The 21512-nt window shown below is 35.0% G+C and overlaps 1 protein-coding gene across 3 annotated transcripts; it reads left to right on the top strand.

Moving 5' to 3' along the window:
- Positions 1–878: 878 nt before the first annotated feature.
- On the top strand, positions 879–20998 carry LOC125678787 (histone-lysine N-methyltransferase PR-Set7-like). 3 transcript variants are annotated; one of them, XR_008796514.1, is made up of 9 exons: positions 879–1351; positions 3611–3649; positions 6210–6309; positions 9012–9165; positions 11120–11309; positions 13657–15720; positions 16026–16124; positions 17767–17865; positions 18499–20998. XR_008796514.1 is itself a non-coding variant. In XM_056143082.1 (8 exons), exons 1-7 carry the CDS (start codon positions 1322–1324, stop codon positions 15688–15690), a joined length of 630 nt encoding a protein of 209 aa, XP_055999057.1. In that variant the 5' UTR covers positions 879–1321; the 3' UTR covers positions 15691–15720; positions 16026–16124. The 3 variants fall into 3 exon arrangements, 1 of the variants encoding a protein (XP_055999057.1); XR_008796515.1 differs by lacking the exons at positions 17767–17865; positions 18499–20998 and having other exon boundaries at positions 13657–13752; positions 14755–15720; positions 16026–16118; XM_056143082.1 differs by lacking the exons at positions 17767–17865; positions 18499–20998 and having other exon boundaries at positions 13657–13752; positions 15670–15720.
- Positions 20999–21512: the final 514 nt, after the last annotated feature.

Raw genomic sequence — 21512 nt, 5'->3', positions numbered from 1 at the left:
TTAATTTCCATTCATGTGTACATGTATATACCTCGCTTTTATGTTATCATATTCAACATTTTTAGATTTAGCATAATACGAATAATCAGAAGTCTAGGAATAGATGCATGCTGACCACCTCCTACTTCTTTTATGGTGAGGATGTTTAAACTTAAGGTAGGTAAATACTATTAGAAATTTCTGTCAATCAAATTTGTTTTCATTTAAATAACTTTAACAACTCATAAACTAACTAAAAAGCCCATATAAGACATACCTTTGCAGGTTTATTTTTATACTATGTGCTACAGAGCACATATACCCCCAAATGCAAAAGCCAAATTCTAACACAAGAATGCATTATCTCATGTTTTATTTAAAATATGCACCAAAGCACATCATATTAAGCTCTAATATATAAAAACCAATAGCTATTCATTTACTGAGAGAATTTTTAAAGATATTCAATTGAAAACATACACAATTGCTGTTTAATCTGCTCACATCCTTCAGAAAAAAATCACAGAATATCGCAATTTTGAAAACTTCTCAAAATCTAAATTGTTTACATGCCAGTTCTTCTTTAAAAATATTTAGAATTATATCTAAGGTTAAGAAAAAAACATATTTTACCATAGTTGACCAGAGATATTTTGCAAAATGGTCTCTTGAATATGTAAACCCCCATTTTTAAATTTAAGTTTTACAATTATTCTTTGCACACTTTGAAAATAGTAAATTGTAACAGCAAATACAGTCTTAAAATCAAGATTAACAGAATATGACAATATATATATATATATATATATATATATATATATATATATATATATATGAAATCATGTTTAGATAGACCAATGGTATATAATTATCTGCATTAAGGAGACCGCAGGATTAGGGGGAAAAAATCTGGGCTCCCTAATATTTTAGCATCGTGCAGGTGCCAACTCACTGTACTTTCAAGGATAAATCTTATGTAGTAGTATCTTTAGATTGTACTTTCATAGAATGCGTTATCAGGAGTAGGCGCTTTCAGGTTTTAAGGACAGAAAATAAATTTTAATTATAGACTTTGTATATTGAAAAATAAAGTAAACCTGCCTTAGGGAGACCATCAAAAATCGTTGTGAAAAATAAAAAATCGACTATATATTTTATTTTCGGTTTTTGAACATTGTTTCTATGACTAATAGGCACATATCTGGACACTTGCTTTATTTAAAATTTTATTATTTAAAAACTTTAAATTTTGTTGTTCGATGAGATTTTCATTTTCACGATTCCGAAATTAACGCTCGGGCTCGGAGTTTTGTGTTCCGTATCCAGTCACATTGAGCGGAAAATGGCGAATTTATCTTACGGGAAGCGCATGGTAAGTTTACAAGGATAAACAAATCAACTATTATTTTTTTATAGTGCAGATTAAAACACAGCTATATTTCTGTCGGCTTTAATAAGTATCAATGCGTTCAATGATCAGCTTTTCAAAAAAGCTTGCTGTCTTTTAGCCAAATTTTAAATATGCAACCCAAAGCAACTCTTCAAGAGCAGTAATAATTATAGAATGTTTTCATTATGCATAACTTCACGGGTTTTTTTTTTTGGTTTTTTTGTTTTTTGTTTTTGTTTTTGTACGTTTCACCAAATCCAGAAATCTCAAGTTTATAGCTAGCACAGCAAGCGTTTATGGTAACGCGAGAAAATTCGGGATGAGGTCAGTACTATGACACAAAAGTTGAACATAGTCTTATATAGGAAAAGATCTCAGATGTATCTGACTGTAGATAAACACTATTGTTTACTTTTTTATTATAATATTTTCCAAATCATTAGTTGATTAAATGAAAATTGATATTGATTAAATTCGTTATTCATTATTAAGGTTCTAACTCTGCACCCAAAATAATCATACATATGTGTAATACTTGAGTTACATGTATACTTAGTGATACTTATTGCATATTTAGTGTATTATTTTACATACATACATGTTAATCCTACACAATATGTATAGGAATGTTCGCCGAAGCGTACTGCGACGTCACGATTCAGGCATGTGTGTAAACTGGTTGGCAGAACCAAAAATTGATAATGGCACTTAGTATGAAGAAGTCTACCGATAACGATATTTTATCAACATATGCGAACTCTTTGTCAGAAGAAGCGAAAAGGAGATATACGGTAAAGTTGCTGTACAACCGTGGTACCTGTTCTCTGCATGATCCTTACCATTTAACGTGAATTGGAGCCAAAGCCCAGGTACCTGGCCAGATCTGACGTTCGGTGATATTTACCTGTACCTGATCGACACACCATCTTTGTTTACAAAGGAGTCTATGAAGGCCTACAAATCATTAGATGCTTACAAGTATGGGACAATATAAATGCATAATTACGATAGTTGTTCTTGTAAATAATTCCTAATGGAATTCATGACTAACGTACTAGTACAGAAGATGTCCGCTGGTTCCCATGATTTACCACTGATGTGTTGACGCTTAATTGCAGATATCCAGAGCTCTCTTCTTGATTCTTGCTTCTTGGGTATGCGGTAAAAGCTTTTCGGACTACTCTTATCAAATTTATTAGCACAGCCTATTACACAACATGACACAACCATCGTTTTGCTCGTGTTTACTCAGCATTCGGCCATTAAACTTTCAAATGTTTTGCCAACCAGTAAGTCACGTGACTGATTTCTGACGTCACGGCGAAAATCCCTATTTATAGAATATTATAATTATGTATGTCAGTTGTATATCGTATGTAGTTATGGTTATAACCTTAAGCAACTGATATCAGATTAAGGGCATACACAACAGTTTTTTCCTACAATGAGATTTTCTTTAAAATTACACCACGTATCATTGAAGATATGAACATTAGATATATGCAAAGAAAATTACCTCATAATGCGCGATTTACAGAGCTATGGGGCCGCCATAAGGGGGTGTTTTTGAAAATACATGAAAAACAGTTTAATCATGTTAATGTTAAATAAAAACTTAAATTTCTTGCAAAGTAAAAGTCAGAACTGCCTTGTTTGAGGTTCATTGTTGAGAGCATTCATTAAATTTATTTTCTTGTAAAAAAATCATTGTGAACTGAATTTCCAATTTTTATGGGGTAAAATTGCAGTTTTTATCATTATTTATACCCTTTTATACAATACATAATCATGATAATGGCAAATTAAAATTTTTCCTCATGATGACAATTTGTTCATAATTTCATATGCTGTAAATGATAATACACGTATATTTATGCTCTTTTCAAAACATGGGGTCAATGCGCTTGTTGTTTTTTTTTTTAGATATTTGGCATTATTTAACACTTTTTTCATCTTATTTTTGCCCATGCCAATGAATGGCGCGTTATTTGGCGGACGGCAGCATTGCCATTTACATGCAATTATGATGTACGTTTCCTGCTTTTATTAAATCACTGTGACATTAAAAATGAACTATGATGTTTACCTAGATTGTTACGTGCTGGCGTTTGTTTACATGCCTGTTATGGCTTTGATTGTCCATATATTGTGACGCCATGGCCTTAGTGATAGCAAAACAGAGTTATTTCCCCCTGTAACTATTGTGTATGCCTTTAAGTGGACTCATCTGTACTTTTTCAGTTAAAAGCTGGACTTGAAAGTCAAGGCATTTTGCAAAAGGTGGGTACAATCTTGCATTAAAAGATGATTCCAATGTTCAATCACTTTCATTCTTTGACACCAGAGATATTGTAACTTTCTCTGTCAACTCGTCATTATGTGGGGGTGGGGATATGGTACATGTAATGTAAACAAAGAAAGGAGGCTAACACAAATGCAGAGCCCCCCCCCCCCCACCACACACACACAATTCGCAACATGTTTTTCACAGTATGGATAATTAAATATGTATTACTATATATAGATCTCTTTAGCAAGGCCCTTCTTTGAAACTGTATACATGTACATCTCCTTTCAATATTCAACATTTATCTCGGGGGGGGGGGGGGTATTGTGATTGGTCAGCAGGTTGGGCAAGTGATTTTTGACATAGCTACTTGCCCTTGGGCAAGTGCATTAAAAAATTGTATTTGTCAGTCCTTGTGACACTTTTTTGTCAACTTTCCTATGCACTCTGACTCTGCACCCATATGAATGAAATGATACAATTCATGTCATGACCTACCCTCTAGGTCATATCTTTAAGGTCACTAGATCATTTTTTGTTAATTTCTTGTGTGTTCTATATCTCCAACTTATTTAGGATATTTAAAACTTATGTCAACACGATGTGTCATGACTTGCACTATAATCTACAGACCCTGAAACGTGCTATTACACCAGTTGCACGGTACGGTTCGGTACGCTTTATGAACGGTACGGTTCGTTTTCTGAACGGTACGGTTCGTTTCTTGCACGGTACGGTACGCTTCTTGAACGGTACGGTTCGCTTCTTGCTCGGTACAGTTTGCTAAAAATAGCTGCACGCTTTGTGAACGGTTTGCACGTTTTATTAATGAAGTGGGCGTGACCTGAACGCTTTGACTTCGTATAAATTGTACGTTTCGATAGTTTGTTTTCACTCGATCGGTCTTATTTGGCTCTTTGATTATCGGCTGCAGGATTTGTGGTTGTGTTAGAATGTGCACATGGGGAAATGAGATGTTATTTTTGATTGCTTTGATGGAATAATTCCATATTGATAACGTACATAAAAGTTATGAATAAAAGTTTTTAGAATTTGCTTAAGTCTAAGTCTTAATGGTTGTTATTACGTTTCAATTTGTTTTTCATTTCTCATCAGACATTTATTAATTTACGATTTTATAAAAAGTTGTTACATGAACTGCTCCCCGACATGGGCGTGCGTAAGTGTAAAAACAAAGCGTATTAAGTTTCCGGATATAAATTACAGTGCCTAAATTGGAAAAGTTTTTAAGAAGAAGTGAATTTTGTTTTGAATACACTAAAGTCGCAAATGACACAATGATTATTTTCTGCACTTCACATTTATTGTGATTTATCATCGGCATTATGAAAGATCCAGGATATCTGCACGTGAAGTTTGTACATCCTTTTTTGTCAGCATTCAGTCATTCATAATTAATAATGTTAGATATCTGTTGCATTTGTCTTTGAATCAAATAAAATGATGATAATACATATATATTCCTATCCTTTATCACGCGAAGTCCGATTTTCATTTCCCTGACTTTATTTTTGATTACTGAAAATTGAATTAAAAAAAATTAACAGAAAAGTAAGGCAAGTGTATAGTTTGCAATAAAAATGTTTCATATACCTTTTCTATATATTGTTGAAATACTTGAAAATGCTGAAATGAATAATTTTTTGCGTCCGATTTGATGCCTTGCATCAATTTAACTTGTTTACATTCTTTTACACATGTATGTATCTATTTATTTCTCTGTCGATGTAATTAAAAATTGTTTATTAGTGTATTTAATAAATCCGCCAATCTACATCTATCTATATGGGTCGTTATCAATGTAGAAGAGAAAAAGATATGTCAAAATTATTGCTAATAAAGTAATGAAAATATTACAGTGTAGAACGTGACAATTTTTCTAATCGGTCTAGAAATTTCTCATATGATTCAGACACTGTACGTAGGAAAGTACATATTGAATACAACAGTAGACAACCATTCGTCTCATAGCGAATTAGAAATCTTCTAACACTTTGCCGCATAGTTTTGAAATCGTACTTTGTTTTAAGCATCTCGGTGATTTTCACAGTTGATAACCCAGCTTCATGATGTTTGAGGATAATGCTTCGAATAGCCAGCGATAGTCTACGACCTCCTTTCCCATCGGGCGCCATTGTGAAAATAATATACTGTGGCTGAAAAAGTGGTTCACGTGACATAAATTGCACGCTTTCTGCACGGTACGGTACGCTTTCGGGCTTTTGGGGGCGGGGTTTGCATAATATTATCCTGCACGCTTTCTGCACGGTACGGTACGCTTTTTGAACGATACGGTTCGTTTCTTGAACGGGATGGTACGTTTCTTGAACGGTACGGTTCGTTTCTTGCACGGAACGGTTCGGTTAGTTTTTAAGGTGTAGTAGCACATTTCAGGGTCTGTACTTTGAGACAGTGCACACCTTTTTATATCCCAATTTATTGAGTGACTTTCTTGAGATATTAAAAGATGGTTAGATGACCAAGTGTTGACTGATATATGATGTTTTCATTTTATGTTTTTATTTGTAACAGAAAGTAAAACGCCTGAAGCCTGAGCAAGATGCCAAATGGTGGTGTCAGGCTGGTCTTGACAAAGATGGGTTCAAAGTAAAATATATATCTGACTATAAAGGTGAGTTTAAACCATATTTATATCATCTTTGCTTGCTCATTTGTTCCTATATTCCTACAAGGCTGAATTCATGCAGGAACAACTCCGCATAAGAAACAAGATCTTAGCCTCAAAATCTAATCTAACGTTCAGATACATAGATGACGTCTTATCTACATGTATTAACCAGTTTTCACGAAAAACTTTGTAAAGCACAGGCCCTTCGGGCTTCCCAGTATAATAATTGTGCAAGCCCGAACAATATTTTGCAGGCCCAAAATGTTTTTTTTCTAATTTGACCTCTTGTTATCTGCTGATTCTACTCTATAGACACATGCACAGTTCTACTGTAGGAAAATACAGGTCAAGATGATCATAGTTAGAGAACAACTGACATTAAAAGGATTATATTATTTTTCAACATATTAATCCAGTATATGCGAAAGTTTTTGGACCACACAGGACATTCGGTCCTGTGTAATCAATGAACACACCGGACCGAACCAAATTTTGTCAGACCGAAAAACCTAATGTAAAAAAGTGAAACATGTGAAAATGCAAAACCAAGGGAATCTTATTTATTATACTAGTAATACTATACCAGGAATCCCTCCCGTATAATACTTTAGACAGTCCATGCGGTTTTAATCAATTCATTTACGTATTTGGATGTGTGCTATTTTTTTTTTACTTATAACAAACTCCGCATCAAGATAGTAAAGCTCAAAACCGGACACTGAGACATCGGACATTCTGGTCCGGTGTAAAAAATGATGCATCGGACCTGAGGCACTGCACATCGGTCAGGTCCGACGGTCCGATGTCTTTCGCATAGACTGATTAATCTCGCAGATACATCAGCAGCTTATGTTCAACTCTGTTTTGTATACACCACTTACAAAACAATTTGTTTTCTCCAGAATCACTTAAATGTTAGCCAAGGCCCACCCTCGCAGTGTTCGAAATTGGTTTAAAACTTGGTATAGACCACAGGTCTATGCCAAGATAAAATGACTTAGACCTCATCGAATTGGCATAGACCATAACATTGAAAAAATAATAACACAAATTTAAAACATTTTCATTTACTTCTAATATACTTAGAAAGTGTATTTTCTTTCCATTTCTGTAATATCCTTTCCTCATAATGTTTATCAGACGTCGACTGACCACGCAAGGCCCTCTTGGATACTTTATTGCTTTAAATCTAGAAAATTGGCATAGACAATTTGGTCTATCTCAATTACAGTTGGCATAGACCAGTGCCATTTGACATAGACTCGGTCTATCGGTCTATGGTTAATTTCGAACACTGCCCTCGGTCCAATGGGGCATGAATTTTCGTTTTTTTTCTCCTCGTACGACAGGGTTTTTTTTGGGTTTTTTTATCGGATGGTTGTGATTGTGAAATACGCTTGGGTGGTTTTGAATTTCCCGGACGAGCCCCCTCCCTATACTTCAGAAAAGGCAGCATGGTTGATAATTTTTCTATGCGAAATTTGACTACTAAGTCATGACATTTAGTCTGAGTCAAGCTCACGCTTTATTTGTAATATATACAGAACATATAAGAAAACATTTACAGGCCCACCGGACTCCAGGGTTTAATATTTTAAGAAGCCTGATCCCGATTTTACTGGCCTCGGGGATCGGGCCGCTGGTTAACGTCGAAGACTGATTAACAATGATACTGTTTCTAAGTATCTGCATATCATTTATCCTCCTGAGCTTGAGATTAACTCAACTACATGTATGGAGTCGCATTGTTCTGCCTCATATTTAGACCTTTTTTTTTTAATTTGACAGGCAAGGAAAATTAAACACGAAGATATATGATAAACGTGATGATTACAATTTCCCTATTGTCAACTTTCCACACTTGTCAAGCAACATTCCATCTTTTCCCGCGTACGGTGTATTTGTTTCCCAGTTGATTCGCTACGCTAGACATGCTAGAGGAAGCTCTTTGTATAAAGACTTCTTGAACAGATCTGTGTTGCTTGCCAAAAAACAAGCTTATATCATCAATGAAAAAGTTTTATGGGCGACACCACAAACTCGTTAACAGATACAGCATCAGTGTTTCAAAATTGTCTCGTGATATACTCTGCGCTACATAACTAATTTTTCTGGTCTCTTACCTGATTTGACTTTGAGAAATACATGGCGAGTGACACGTGGAGCACTCACTCATGAAGTGCTCACTCTTCTGGAACACCTGGCCTCACCCAGGATGATTCTAGGGTTCATGCGTTTCCTTGTTTTTTGTGTGTTTTTATGTGTCGATCGTATTTATTTTCAATTTTGTCCCTGGTCTTTCCATTTTGATTGCCACATTGGTACCTTTTCTTGAATATACTTTAAATAGAGATATTTTTAGGAGGTTTTTAGAAGGTTTGAAATAAGAATTTATGCTTGCTTGTGCTATTATAAATGCTCACCTACATGTAGTAGATTTTGAAAAATCATATTGATATTTTTTGGCACTATTGTGTGTTTGACCCATCAACTCAGACACACATAAGCTTGTAATTGCATGGTATTGTACATGTATGTGATCCTAATAAGTACTTGTATCACCAAATATTGAATCACTGAAATTGAGTGCAAATGAGAAAGAAATGTTATTGCTATACATACAGTGTACTGTTTACTTTAGGTGAACTAATGCTGAGTTGCTTGTGCTCTATTTGTATGAATGCACTTGTTCTTGCATTATGCAGGATTTGGTGTATTTGCCGAAAAAGACTTCAGAGCAGGGGATTTTCTTCTAGAATATGTTGGAGAAATAATTACTGAAGAAGAGGCATTTGAAAGGCAGAGAAAATGTGATGAAAATTATTTTTTTTTTTACAAGAACAAAGGAAAAAGTATGTGGTAAGTTTTATACATGAATGATGGTAGACATCAGAAAGTGTTTTGTTTTCAGTTTGCAAAGCTCATTGTTGTTTTCTAAATTAAACGACATGTACATGTAAGAACATGATTGATCTTTATTTGGTTAATGCATAATTGAAATAGTTTTTTGTACCGGACTTGACAAAGTCGGGGTAATATGATACCTGTACATGTATTTGCTTTGTGCCTGACTGTCTGTAAAAGTAGTTGCTTATTGCGTGTCTGCCTGATAGTTTTTTATACGCCCGTCGAAGACGAGACGTATTATGGTATGGCGTCGTCCGTCTGTCTGTCCGGACCTTGTGGGCAGGATTCAGACTGAACCATAAGCCATAGGACTTTACAACTTGGTACATTTGATCACCATGATGAGAGGAAGATGCCTATTGTTTTTCATGGTCAAAGGTCAAGGTCGTAGTATCACTTTTTAGGAAAACCTTGTGGGCAGGATACAAACCGAACCGTAAGCTCCAGGATGTTATAACTTGGTATATTTGATCACCATGATGAGAGGAAGATGCCTATTGTTTTTCAAGGTCAAGGTCGTAGTATCACTTTTTAGGAAAACCTTGTGGGCAGGATACAAACTGAACCGTAAGCTCCAGGATATTATAACTTGGTATATTTGATCATCATGATGAGAGGAAGGTGCCTATTGTTTTTCAAAGTCAGAGGTCAAGGTTCTAAGGCTATCCCTCTTTATATCTTGATATCCATTTCTACAAGCATAATAATGAATTAACTCACAGAGGACAGTGCTAACTTCACTAAAATATGAATCCCACTAAAATATGTTTTCCTTGAGCAAAATCTACGGGCGTATTATGCCACATTGGCGTTGCTCTTGTTGGTTTATTTTTCCTCAACTATTTTGTGCAGGATGTTCATACTGTGTACATACTTTGTTACATGTAATACTCTGTCACATACCAAAATTAGGTCACTGCCTTTTGTATTTTGACCTTAACCAATTAAAGAAATTGGGTTTTGGGGAAATATCTCCTCAACTAGTTCAATCAGGATATTCATATTTGGTACATGAGTAGGTATATTGTGTAATATACCATAGTGTTCAATCTAAAGCAATTTAGCATGGCGCGGTGTCATGCCCTTTTCCTGATGCCATGCCCTTTTTTTCCGGCGCCATGCCCCTTTTCTCATTCAAACCTATCGACAACAGAGCGCCATTTATTTCTTTTTGGTAAAAGTAATCTTAAAACTACATTAGACCACTGGTCGTCTCTAACGAAAAAAGAAAGATATAACGAGTTAAGTTCATTCTATGAAATGTAAATTGAGGGAATTTTACATGACCTGAAGTTATGAAATAATGCCCCCCTCCCCCCTATATACTAGTTTTTTCTGAATCTGTGTAATTTTATTTTTGGAAGACAAGTACATGAAGATGCATATAACACTTTCTCAAAAAGAGAAAGTATATACATGTAGGATGTATTGCAAAGTTATATATATTACTAAATATTGTTGCCTTTAAAATCAAATAATTATGATAACAAAGTGCCCTAAAAATCCGAAAATTGCATAACGTGTGCCCTTTTAAGGCAAAATTTTGTGTGCCTTTTTCTTTCTATACCAAAAGTAGGTCACCGCCACCTATATTTCCATTGTTTTTTTTTTTACAGAGTTTACAGCCCTTGACACTTAAAATATCTCCAGAATAGTAGATTAATTTTTTCATCGCAACTCCTCTTCAATGGTTTGAGGGAAAATGTTTTGAAACTTTGTAAAAAGTAAAGGCATGATATGAAGATGCACATGGAGGAGGGGCATTATGGTCCATTGTTTTTAATTTTTTTAAAGAGTTACAACCCTTACCACTTTCAATTTTAGTCAAAATATAGGTTAATATCATAACTTTGCCATTTCTGCTGACTTGCTACCACTTTGAGATACATCTATTTGTCATTTTCAGTATTGATGCTTCAACTCAAGATCATATATGCCAGTATGTCAATGATGGGAACAAGATGGCTAATGCTGTCATGAAACTTTTGACTTTTGAGAGGCCTTGTCTATGCTTGTTTGCTGTCAGAGATATTCAAGAGAAAGAAGAAATACTGTATAACTATGGAGATACTCAGAATCTCTGGTGGAGAAATAAGGTACAGATATTGAAGAAAGCATAATAATTTCTCAATCTACTGTGATTGACTTGATCCATGATATCAAATGTTCAATGAACTGGATTAAATTTCTTTAGATATAAAGTTATATAATGATTTACCCTTGAATTGAGGCATTAATACAAATTTGAAATTTGATAACCATGAAGATGAATAGTTTCAGTTTACATTGTATTTTGAGTTTTTCACCTCTCAACCTATACTTGAAGTTTATGGCTTTTCTCATCCCATGGAAGGAAATGATATATATTATTACTCATTACTTGACTTCACCTAAGCCATGAATTGATTGCTTTGTTTTACATTCATGTCATTTCATAGAAAATTCAGTATTATGGACCATTTTATCTCACGTGGAACAGCAGTTTTATGTGAGCTTTTCTGATCACAATTTTTCCGTTGTCTGTCCTTCGTAAATTTTTTAAGTGTTAGACTTCTTCTCTGAAATTGCTAGGCAAATTTCAACCAAACATGGCAGGAAGCATTATTGCGCGGTGGGGATTCAAATTTGTTCAAATGGTGCCCTTGGCACCTAGGGTTCTGTACTTAAGGGCCAAAAAGGGTGAAAATGTACCATTTCTGAAAAAATCTTCTTTTCAGAAGGCACTGGAAAGAATGATAAGATTTTATGCATGGGGCATCTAAAGGACCATGGGATTCAAGTTCATTCAAGAGAAAACGATCTGCAAACTTTGGGGCCCATATAGGGGGTTCAAAGTTTGACGTAGGCTTATATAGGAAATAAGATTTAAAAAATTGTGAAAGTACATGGCAGAACCACTTGATATTTTGCATGAAGCTTCCTAGCAACAAAAATTGTTAAAGTGATATTGGTTTGTCAACTTGTCGACTGCCCATAAGGGGATGGGTGGGGATGGGGTAGTGGTTTCAAATTTTACCCATGGGGGTAGGTTCAAAGTTAAACATATGCTTATATAGGTAAAGATATTAAAAAAAAAATATTCTGCGAAAGTACTAATAAGACTGGACATGAGAGGTCTCATGATTAAAAATGTGATCCCATAACCACTTTGACATGGAGGCCCCTATACAGTAAAAGATATAAAAATGTTCTTCTGTGAAAGTACATGTACTAAGCAGAATGATTAGATATTTTGCATGAACTGCCCAGCAACAAGAGGAGTCAAATTATTCAAGGGAAATCAATCCATTGACTTAAGCATGTTAAGGGCCTGCAAGTGGATGAAAGTTTAACAAAGTCTTATACTGGAAAAGATATAAATTGTCTTTAGTGGAAGTACTGAGCAGAATGACTTGGTATATTGCATAAAGCTTTCTAGCAACTTTTATGTTTAGGTGAGCATTGTGGGCCATTGGCCTCTTGTTTATATATAGCTGTATTATAGGTAGTTACAAATTGTAAATTTCCAATTTTTCTGCTGAAGTGGGGCAATGGTGTCACTTGGACATATCTAATACTATCTTTGCAGTTAGATTTCTTAATTTTTTACCCCTCTGCCAATTTTGGCCTAAGGGTATTGTCAACACAAAGTCAGATGGGAGTGTATTAGTGTTTGTGTGTGTGTGCATTAGACTATTGTTTCCAGGCCATACATCCTTTGATTTTGGAGTAAGACCACTGAATCTTACTAGGATGTTCACTTACATAGGGTAGATGTGCATTTCAGGGTCAAATGTCAGGTTGACATTTGGGGAGGTTACTATAACTTAAAATAGCAAAATTGTTTTAGGAAAATATTTCCTAAACTATAAAAGATGGATCATTGAACTTTGGTAGGATGTTTACTCAGATAGAGTAGATATGCCTTTTGGGGTCAAAGTATCAATTTGACCTTTGGGGAGGTCAATGTAAATTAAAATAGAAAAATCTTAAGTATAGGAGATGGATCATTGAAACTTGGTAGGATCTTTACTGATATAGTTTATATTTGTTTTTTGGGGTTAAAATGTAAATTTGACCTTTGGAGAGATCACTATTATTAAAAATAACAAATTTGTTTACTAAAAATAGCAAATTAGCTATCTCCTAAACTATAGAAGATGGATCATTGAACTTTCTCAGGATGTTTACTCAGATAAGGTAGATGTTGGGGTCAAAATGTGAATTTGACCTTTGGGGAGGTCACTGTTACATGTACTGAAAATATAAAAAAAAGTCTTAAATTTAGAAGATTATTGAAACTTGGTAGGATGTTAATCAGATATGGTAGATTAGCCTTTTTGTGTCAATATGTCAAAATGCTGAGGGTTAATCTGCAAGTTTGGAGAACCTATTTTTATTTTACTCATGACCGTTCATTCCTTACCATGAGTTGGCATTGTATCATTTTATACTCTTTTTCAGTGGAACATACATGTAATGGAAACACAGAAAATGATGAAAATGGACAGGGTGACTATGAGGGAAGCAGTAGCTGCAGCAACCAAAGGAACAAGTCAGGTAAAGCTGTTAATCAATTATGTCTCCCCCAGCAAAAGGAGTACAACAATATACCATGGTGTTATAAATTGTGATACAGAAGTTTCGGTTTGATTCATGATACATGTATGTTAATCCACCCAAATGATATGGCTCCATTTCATTTTTAACTCACTATAGCTGAAAGCTCATGTGAGGTTTTTTGATTAGTTTGTCTGTCATCCGTCAGTCTGTAAACTTTCCACATTTTCAATTTCTTCTCCAGGCCAATTTCAACCAAACTTGGCAAAACGTATCATTGCGCGATGGGGATTCAAGTGTGTTCAAATGGTGTCCCTAGTCACAGGGTTCTGTGCTTATGGGCCCAAATGGTTAAAAAGGTACCATTCTTAAAAAATCATCTTGTCATAAAGCACTGGAGAGAATGATTTGATATTATGCACGGGGCATATAAGCGACCATGAGATTCAAGTATATTGTTACTGGTTCTATCCTCCACCAATAAAAACTGGACACCATTGTATGATGGAAAATTGTTGAGTGTGGCAAAAAAAACAAACAAACAAAATCAGGGAATGAAAAAAGATGTCATCAATGTAGTTAAGACAGTAAAAGATGTCTCTTGCAGATGTGAATATGGCATTTTTCCATAAAATAAAGCATCCCACATGACTATGCTATCTTCACTTGAGGGCACAAAAAGCAGCATGATCATCCTTGCACTTCCAAACTTGGATTTTAACATTTTTTTGCATGAGAAGCAAAAAAAATTAACAGTAAAGAATTTAAGAATATGTGAGGTAACCATAAATGCATCAACAACTAGTGCAGATGTTGCAAATTGAATTAATTTTGGTAGATTTGGCCGTTGTGGTACTTAGGTTTAAGTATATCGGGGCACCTATTAATACTAGCTAGTGGGTTCAAACTTTTTTTTTTGGTAGGGCACTGGCTTTTAAATCTGAAGGTTGTATTTGAGACTTAGTGATACTTCCTAACAATTACACTTCATTTCTTTCACAGTAAAGTGGTAATTGGAGGACGCACAGCTTTTGCAGGAGCAATTTTAGGATTTAGCATAAATTCATTCATGCTTCGCTCAAATTTTTGCTAGGAAGAAGTTTTGCTTTTGTAGCATGATACAAAAATGATGATCAAATAGATTTTGAGTGTATTTTACAACTAATTTAATCTCCTTATGATGTTGAATGTTTGGCCGGGTTGCAGAACCTGCATTCAGCTTTGAAGTATGGTGAATGCCAGGTGATCAGCTGGCTGAGCGGACCACTTGTGCATGCAATGTACTTTGTGTAATCAAATCATCTCACACCTCTAACTTGACATCCTTCAAACTTTGTACAATTGTATGGAGACATTAAAGATGTATTTTTGACTTTTTGGAAGCGCTCTGACATTTTTCCAAAATTTACATTTAGTTGAACTTTGTCACTTTCACAACTTGTTTTGAAATAGACAGTACCTACTTTGTAAAATTGACTCCTCTCATAGCGTTTACTTTACATTGTTCAGACCTTGCTTGTACAGTTGTAATGAACACATTGAAGATATGTATGTGATTTTTAGGAAGTGTTCAGACATTTTTTGGAAAAGTTTACATGCAGTTGAACTTTGTATTTTTCTCAGTATGTTATTAACTCCTCTCACAGCTTTTATTTGATATTCTTCAGACCATGTACAGTTGTAATGGACACGAAGAAAATCTGCATGTGGCACTTTAGAAGTGTGCTACATGTTCATATCTTTGTAATTTTCCCAGCATGATATCTAAAGGCATGGCCTAAAATATTTCATTTTATGTCAGTGAATAATGTATTAAATCAACCATGCCATTTTGGCCAATTTTAGTATTTCTTGAAACCAACCCTAACCTTAACGTCTATACCTGTAGTCTGTAATGCATATTTAAATATATTTCAGGTTCTGTTCAGGAGTCCCTAAATGGTATTCAATGTTCTGCAATGCTTCCAGGTATAGTTATGCTTTCATTGTTCTTTCGAATAATTTAATCAGTGCTTTAACATGAAGATGTTTAATAAGCTCTGTTTTAATGTGATGAAACTTTGAAACTTGAACACAAGGATTGTAAAAACTGTATTCTCAGATATTTGAGTCATCTGTTTTTCTCTCTTGATCATTTCTTTTTACCTCATTTTGGGTATTGATCTACATAACATTCTAAGTTACATTTCGGGAAATATTGCCTTTTACAATTTACTGACTTCTTAATTTCCTAATGAATAAGTAGACTACTGATGAATTCCATTCAATTTTAGAGGAAACTTGTTATGTTAATGAAGAAGATACTAACGGTGATGATGAACAGGTGGAATCAGTTCAAACGAATGTTCCTAGGACATCTAGAAAATGCTCAGGCAAGAATTAAGTTTCATATTATATTTGCTCTACTGTTCTTAAACAATTGGATTATGCAATTTAATCAACTTTTGCTTATAAACCGAAGCCATTGAGGTGTCATTCCATGTTCTGTCATCTTTTAACTGTCCATTCATCCAGAACTGTATTACTTTTGTTACTGCTTCTCAAAGGGCAAGGTCTCTGGCTTGAGTACAACTGCAGTTAACATTTTTATACGCCCGTCTTAAGACGGGACGTATTTGGTATGGCGTTCATGTCCGTCCGTCTGTTAGCTTTTTCATGTCCGACCCGTAACTTAAATACTACAAGGCCTAGAATCATCAAACTTTGTCTGTAGATACATCTTGGGTAGAAGGTGTGTCGCACATTAAAACCAGGTCACTGTGACTTTTCATTAAGAAGATATGGCCATATATGGCAAAAACTTGTCCGGCTCATAACTTGAAAACTATTAGACCTAGACCTAGAATCACCAAAATTGGTCAACTAATGCATCTTAGGTAGAAGGTGTGTCGCATCCTACTTTAAGGTCACTGTGACATTTAATTAAGGTGATATAAAAAAACAATGTTTTAATGGGTACAATCTATACTGTTAACAATATGTGACGGGCGTATCATGTGCCGTGGCGGTGCACTTTATTAAATGTGTAAACAAGGCATCACACCTTCATTTAAATTAGAACATGGATATATTTAACATGGATGACATTATGTGAGAATACCAATAAAAACATGGATGCCATTATATACATGTAGCTGAAAAATTGTTGAGTGTGGAGATAAACAATCAATAATCTCATAAAAACAAAGCAAATACAGAGGACAAGTTTGACTTTGATGACATATTATGCTAGAAATACTGCCCTTGAAAATTTTAATTCCACCACTTTTAACTTCAGATGAAATATCAGAATGTGATATGTTGGATTTACATTTAGTGCAAAAGTATATTGAGCAAAGATGAAGGTCAAAATTGTTTTAAAGTTGATGGTATTTGTCTCTTCAAAGTTACTGTCCTTGAATTGTTAGATTTTAATAATCATTGCTAAAGTGAATGATAATTGTATTATGGGTCAGTACAAGGAATTTTTGAGGAGATGAGCAGTAGGGAAACAAACAAATTGTCTTCTCAGAAAGACTTACTGTAGTTTCATCATTTTTTGTCGATCATCAATTTTCGTGGATTTTGTTGTTGACTTCATACATGAATTCAAATGTTCAACGAAATGTTATAATTACCTATATATGTTAAATATAAAACATTCATCCATGAATTCAAATATCCTAGAATCTAAGCATCTTTGCTTGAACCGAAGCACCTACTGAAAACCATGGAATTCCATGACCGGGAATATTAATGAAACCAAAGTAACTATTTTCAGTAAAGCTTCTCAAGAAAATACAGCTTTGCCCCATCCATCTCACTGTGTTGTACTGTTATTGCTTCTTGCTGGTTTACACCAGTAAAATCAACACAACCACCAACAGCCATAAAACAGATTTGTAATGTTAGACAAGCTAGATGGCAACATTTAAAAAGACATAACTTTCATATTTTGGAAGACACATTATTTCGTTTTGGTGTTCAAATTATAATGCATTTACAGTTAATATAAAATCATACTTTTTGTTGTAGTGAAATGGTCAAGAGAAGATAGCATTATTGTAAGAAATCATTTTAGGGACTTTGTATATCAGACTGCCATCTGCTCCACAAATGAGAGACCACTGCAAAGTAAGCATTTGTAATGAATACATGTAATGTAAATATATATAGAATGGAAATGATTACATGAAGGTTGTGAGATAAGATCGTAATGAATTTTATTATGATCTCCCTTAGTTTACCAAGGTTGTGATTAAGGGCTAATTATACCCCCACAAGGATAGGGGGTATACTGTTTTACCCTTGTGTGTCATTCCATCCGTCTGTCCATCATTCCATCTGTAACACCTTTCTGTTTGCTATATCTCAAAAATTATACAACTTAACATCTTAGAATTTTGTACATAGCTTTATATGGATGAGATGTATTGTGAGATGCAATTTCAGATCCATCGGACATCTACTTCCTGTTTGCCGAAAACTTAGAATTTTTCGTATGCAGTGGTCAGATACAACATTTTTCGTAACATATTTCTCAGCAACTATACATCACAGGCTACTGATATTTTGCATGAAGATTTATATAGGTATGATGTATTTAGGGATGCATTTTCAGATCCATTGGACAACTTCCTGTTTGCTGAGAACTTGGATGTTTAGAGCGGGGGTATCACTAGTGAGCATTGGCTCACAGATTCCTTGTTTTCATTAAAAATAATTTGGAATTAAATGTTTATAGGACATCTTTGGTTTCTTTTGTAGGCAAAGAGGCCATTCTTCAATTTCTCACAACAACTAACTTACAGAGCATCAGAGGTTTAACTGCACATGAACAATACACCAAAGTCAGAACAAAGCTATTTAATGACAGACTGTGAGAACAAAAACAGCAACATCCATGACAAAAATGTCAGGAACAAAGTAAAAGCAATAAACAGATTTTAGATCTACAGTTGAAGCTGATACATTACCCTATTGTCTGTCCATCTGTTGTCATTTCTTGTCATCACATTTCCTTCTAAGTTAACGAGAAGATTTGCATGAGACTTTACCGGAATGATTTCCTAGTGATTTAGTTGGTTCTAATGAATTTTATGGAGTTCAACCCCTAAGGAGCCATGACTTAAAAAGTCATCACATTTCCTCCTAGGTCATTGATTGGAATTTGATAAAACTGAACAAGAATGATCCCCTAGTTTCCAAGATTTCTGAATGTCACTTTCCTTTTTATTCTTTGAGCATAAGGGTTAAAGCTTGAATTGAGACATGGTCTATGTCTTTGAGGTCAAAAGGTCAAGGTCACTGGCCTGAATGAATACTTATATTTTACAGTTTATAGCTCTACTGAGCTTATGTGATACCCTGTCGTCTATCCATCTGTAAACTTAAGGTTCTTTGCATGGAACAGATTTTGATAAAACTCATAAAATGAGCTGGTAGTGGTCTAGATGGTACAAATCCAATTTTATTGGGTTCTGACCCCTAGGGGTCGAATAAGGGGCCACACCCTTAAAACTTGTAATAGCATCTCCTGAGGTAATGAATGGATTTTGATCATACCTACCTAGAATGATTCCCTAGTAGTTTAGTTGGTCTTAAATTTTCATAGGGGTCTGACCCTCAGGGGTCCAGTTAACTGCCACATCCCAAAAAGTTTGTTATTTGCCTCTCCTCCTAGGTTATAAGTTGCATTTTGAGGAAACTTACTATGAATGATACCTGACTAGTGTGATTGGTTCAAATAAGCTCTCATGGTGGTCCTACCCCTAAGGGCTTAGTAAGGGTGAACCCTAAAAAATTGTTATTGCATCTCTTCCTACATTATTGGTTGGATATTGATAAAACTTACTCAGAATAATCCCCAAGTGGTCTAGTTGGTTTTATAAATTTTTATGGGGGTCAGAACTCCAGTTCCCACTTAGGGGCCAAGCCCTAAAAAGTTTGGTATCACAACTTCTCCTAGGTTTTTGGTTGTGTTTTGATGAAACATACCCAGAATTTTCCCTTATTGGTCTAATTAGACCTTATAAATTTTCATGGGGGTCCGTTCCCTATGGGCCTATTTAAGGGCCACCCCAAAAGTTCTCCTAAGGCAATGGATGGATGTTGATAAAACATATAGCATAATCCTCTAATGGTGTAGTTGGTCCTAATGAATTTTTATCGGGGTCAGACCTCTAGGGATCCCATTAAGCACCTCAAGTTTGTTGTCCCATTTCCTACTCCTAGGTATTTGGTTCGATTTTGATGAAACTTATGCAAATTGATCCCCTAGAAGATTATTTGTTCTTATGAATTTCATAGGAATTGACCCAGTTAATGGCCATCCCCAAAAAAGATTATTATTGCATCTCCTTCTATGTCATTGGCTGGATTTTGATAAAACTTTCGCAGAATAATCCCCTAGTGGTGTAGTTTGTCCTTATGAATTTTCATGGGGCTCTTGACCCAGTCTGACAAAGTAAGAGGCAACCCCTTAATAAGTCTGTCATTGAATCTTTTCTCAGGTTTTTGGTTGGATTTTGGAGAAACTTTCCCAGATTGATCATCTGGTGGTCTAGTTGATCCTTATGAATTTTCATAGGTGTCTGACTGTAGGGGCCAAGTAAGGGTAATCACATCTCCCAGGTTATTAGTTGGAATTTGATGAAACTTACTCAGAATAATCGTCTAGTACTTTAGTTGGTGCTAATGAATTATCATGGGTGTCCTACCCCTACAAGCCCAATCAGGGACCACACCCAAAAAGTAATGATGGCATCCTCCTATGTTATTGGTTGGATTTTGTTGAAACTGACCAAGAATGATCCCCTAGTGTTGTAGTTGGTCCTAAAAAAAAATCCATCCTTAGGGGTCCAGTAAGAGGTCACATTCAAAAGAGTATGTTATTGCATTTTCTCCTAAGATACCAGCTGGATTTTGATGAAACTTGCCCTCAATGATCCCCTGATGTAGTTTGTCCCAATTCTTATGTGGACAAGTCCCAAGGAACAAAGTTAATGCTATGCCTAAGTAAATTTTAAGAATTTAATTATTTCTGCATATGTCAGTAGAGCATCAGGTCCTCTGGGACCTTTCATGAACATGCTGTAACCTACCTACAGGTGGGGATACTCATTTAAATTTCACTTTAAATAATATAATCATGTTGTCATGAATTCTTAAAATGCTTTATGTACATCTCTGAGAAATCATAGTTACTTTTTAAATTGCAATAATGTCTTAAATACTGGGAGATTGTTTCAATAAATGTTAAAATGTTGCTGTATGATTTGTTTTCTGTCAACTTATGTAGATTAACCTGAGAAAACTAGGTTCTGTTAAAGGAAAAATCTAGATTTAAATTTAGTTTTGCTCAACAACTTCTCCTGTGGTTTGTCTTGTTTTTCAACAGAAGTCATCATTTTATGATTGGTTTTCAGAATTATTGTACATGAATTAGAAATACTAGGTAAGGTCAAATATTCAACAGAAATATTTTTGAAGTGAAATAGGACTGCAAATGAAGTCTGAAAGATTCATGAAAGAGAAAACTTGTGTGCACTAAGACCAAGAATCTTACTGAAGTTGCCTTGATGAGAGGCCAATATACATTGTATATATCACAAGGCCAGGCACTCCTATATTCAATTTTCAAGGGGAAGACATTGTTTTTGTACTTTCTGTCCACCTGTCTGTCATAAAATCTTGTAAACACTTCTCCTTCTATATGGCTTATTTATAGGATAGACTTGAAACTTTGCAAAATGCTTCATTGCCATTTAAAGATATGCATA

Source organism: Ostrea edulis, chromosome 7, assembly GCF_947568905.1.
Source record: "Ostrea edulis chromosome 7, xbOstEdul1.1, whole genome shotgun sequence".
Lineage (NCBI taxonomy): Eukaryota > Metazoa > Mollusca > Bivalvia > Ostreida > Ostreidae > Ostrea > Ostrea edulis.
The sequence above is the reverse complement of the archived record's forward strand: the minus strand, read 5'-3'. Positions and strand labels throughout refer to the sequence as shown.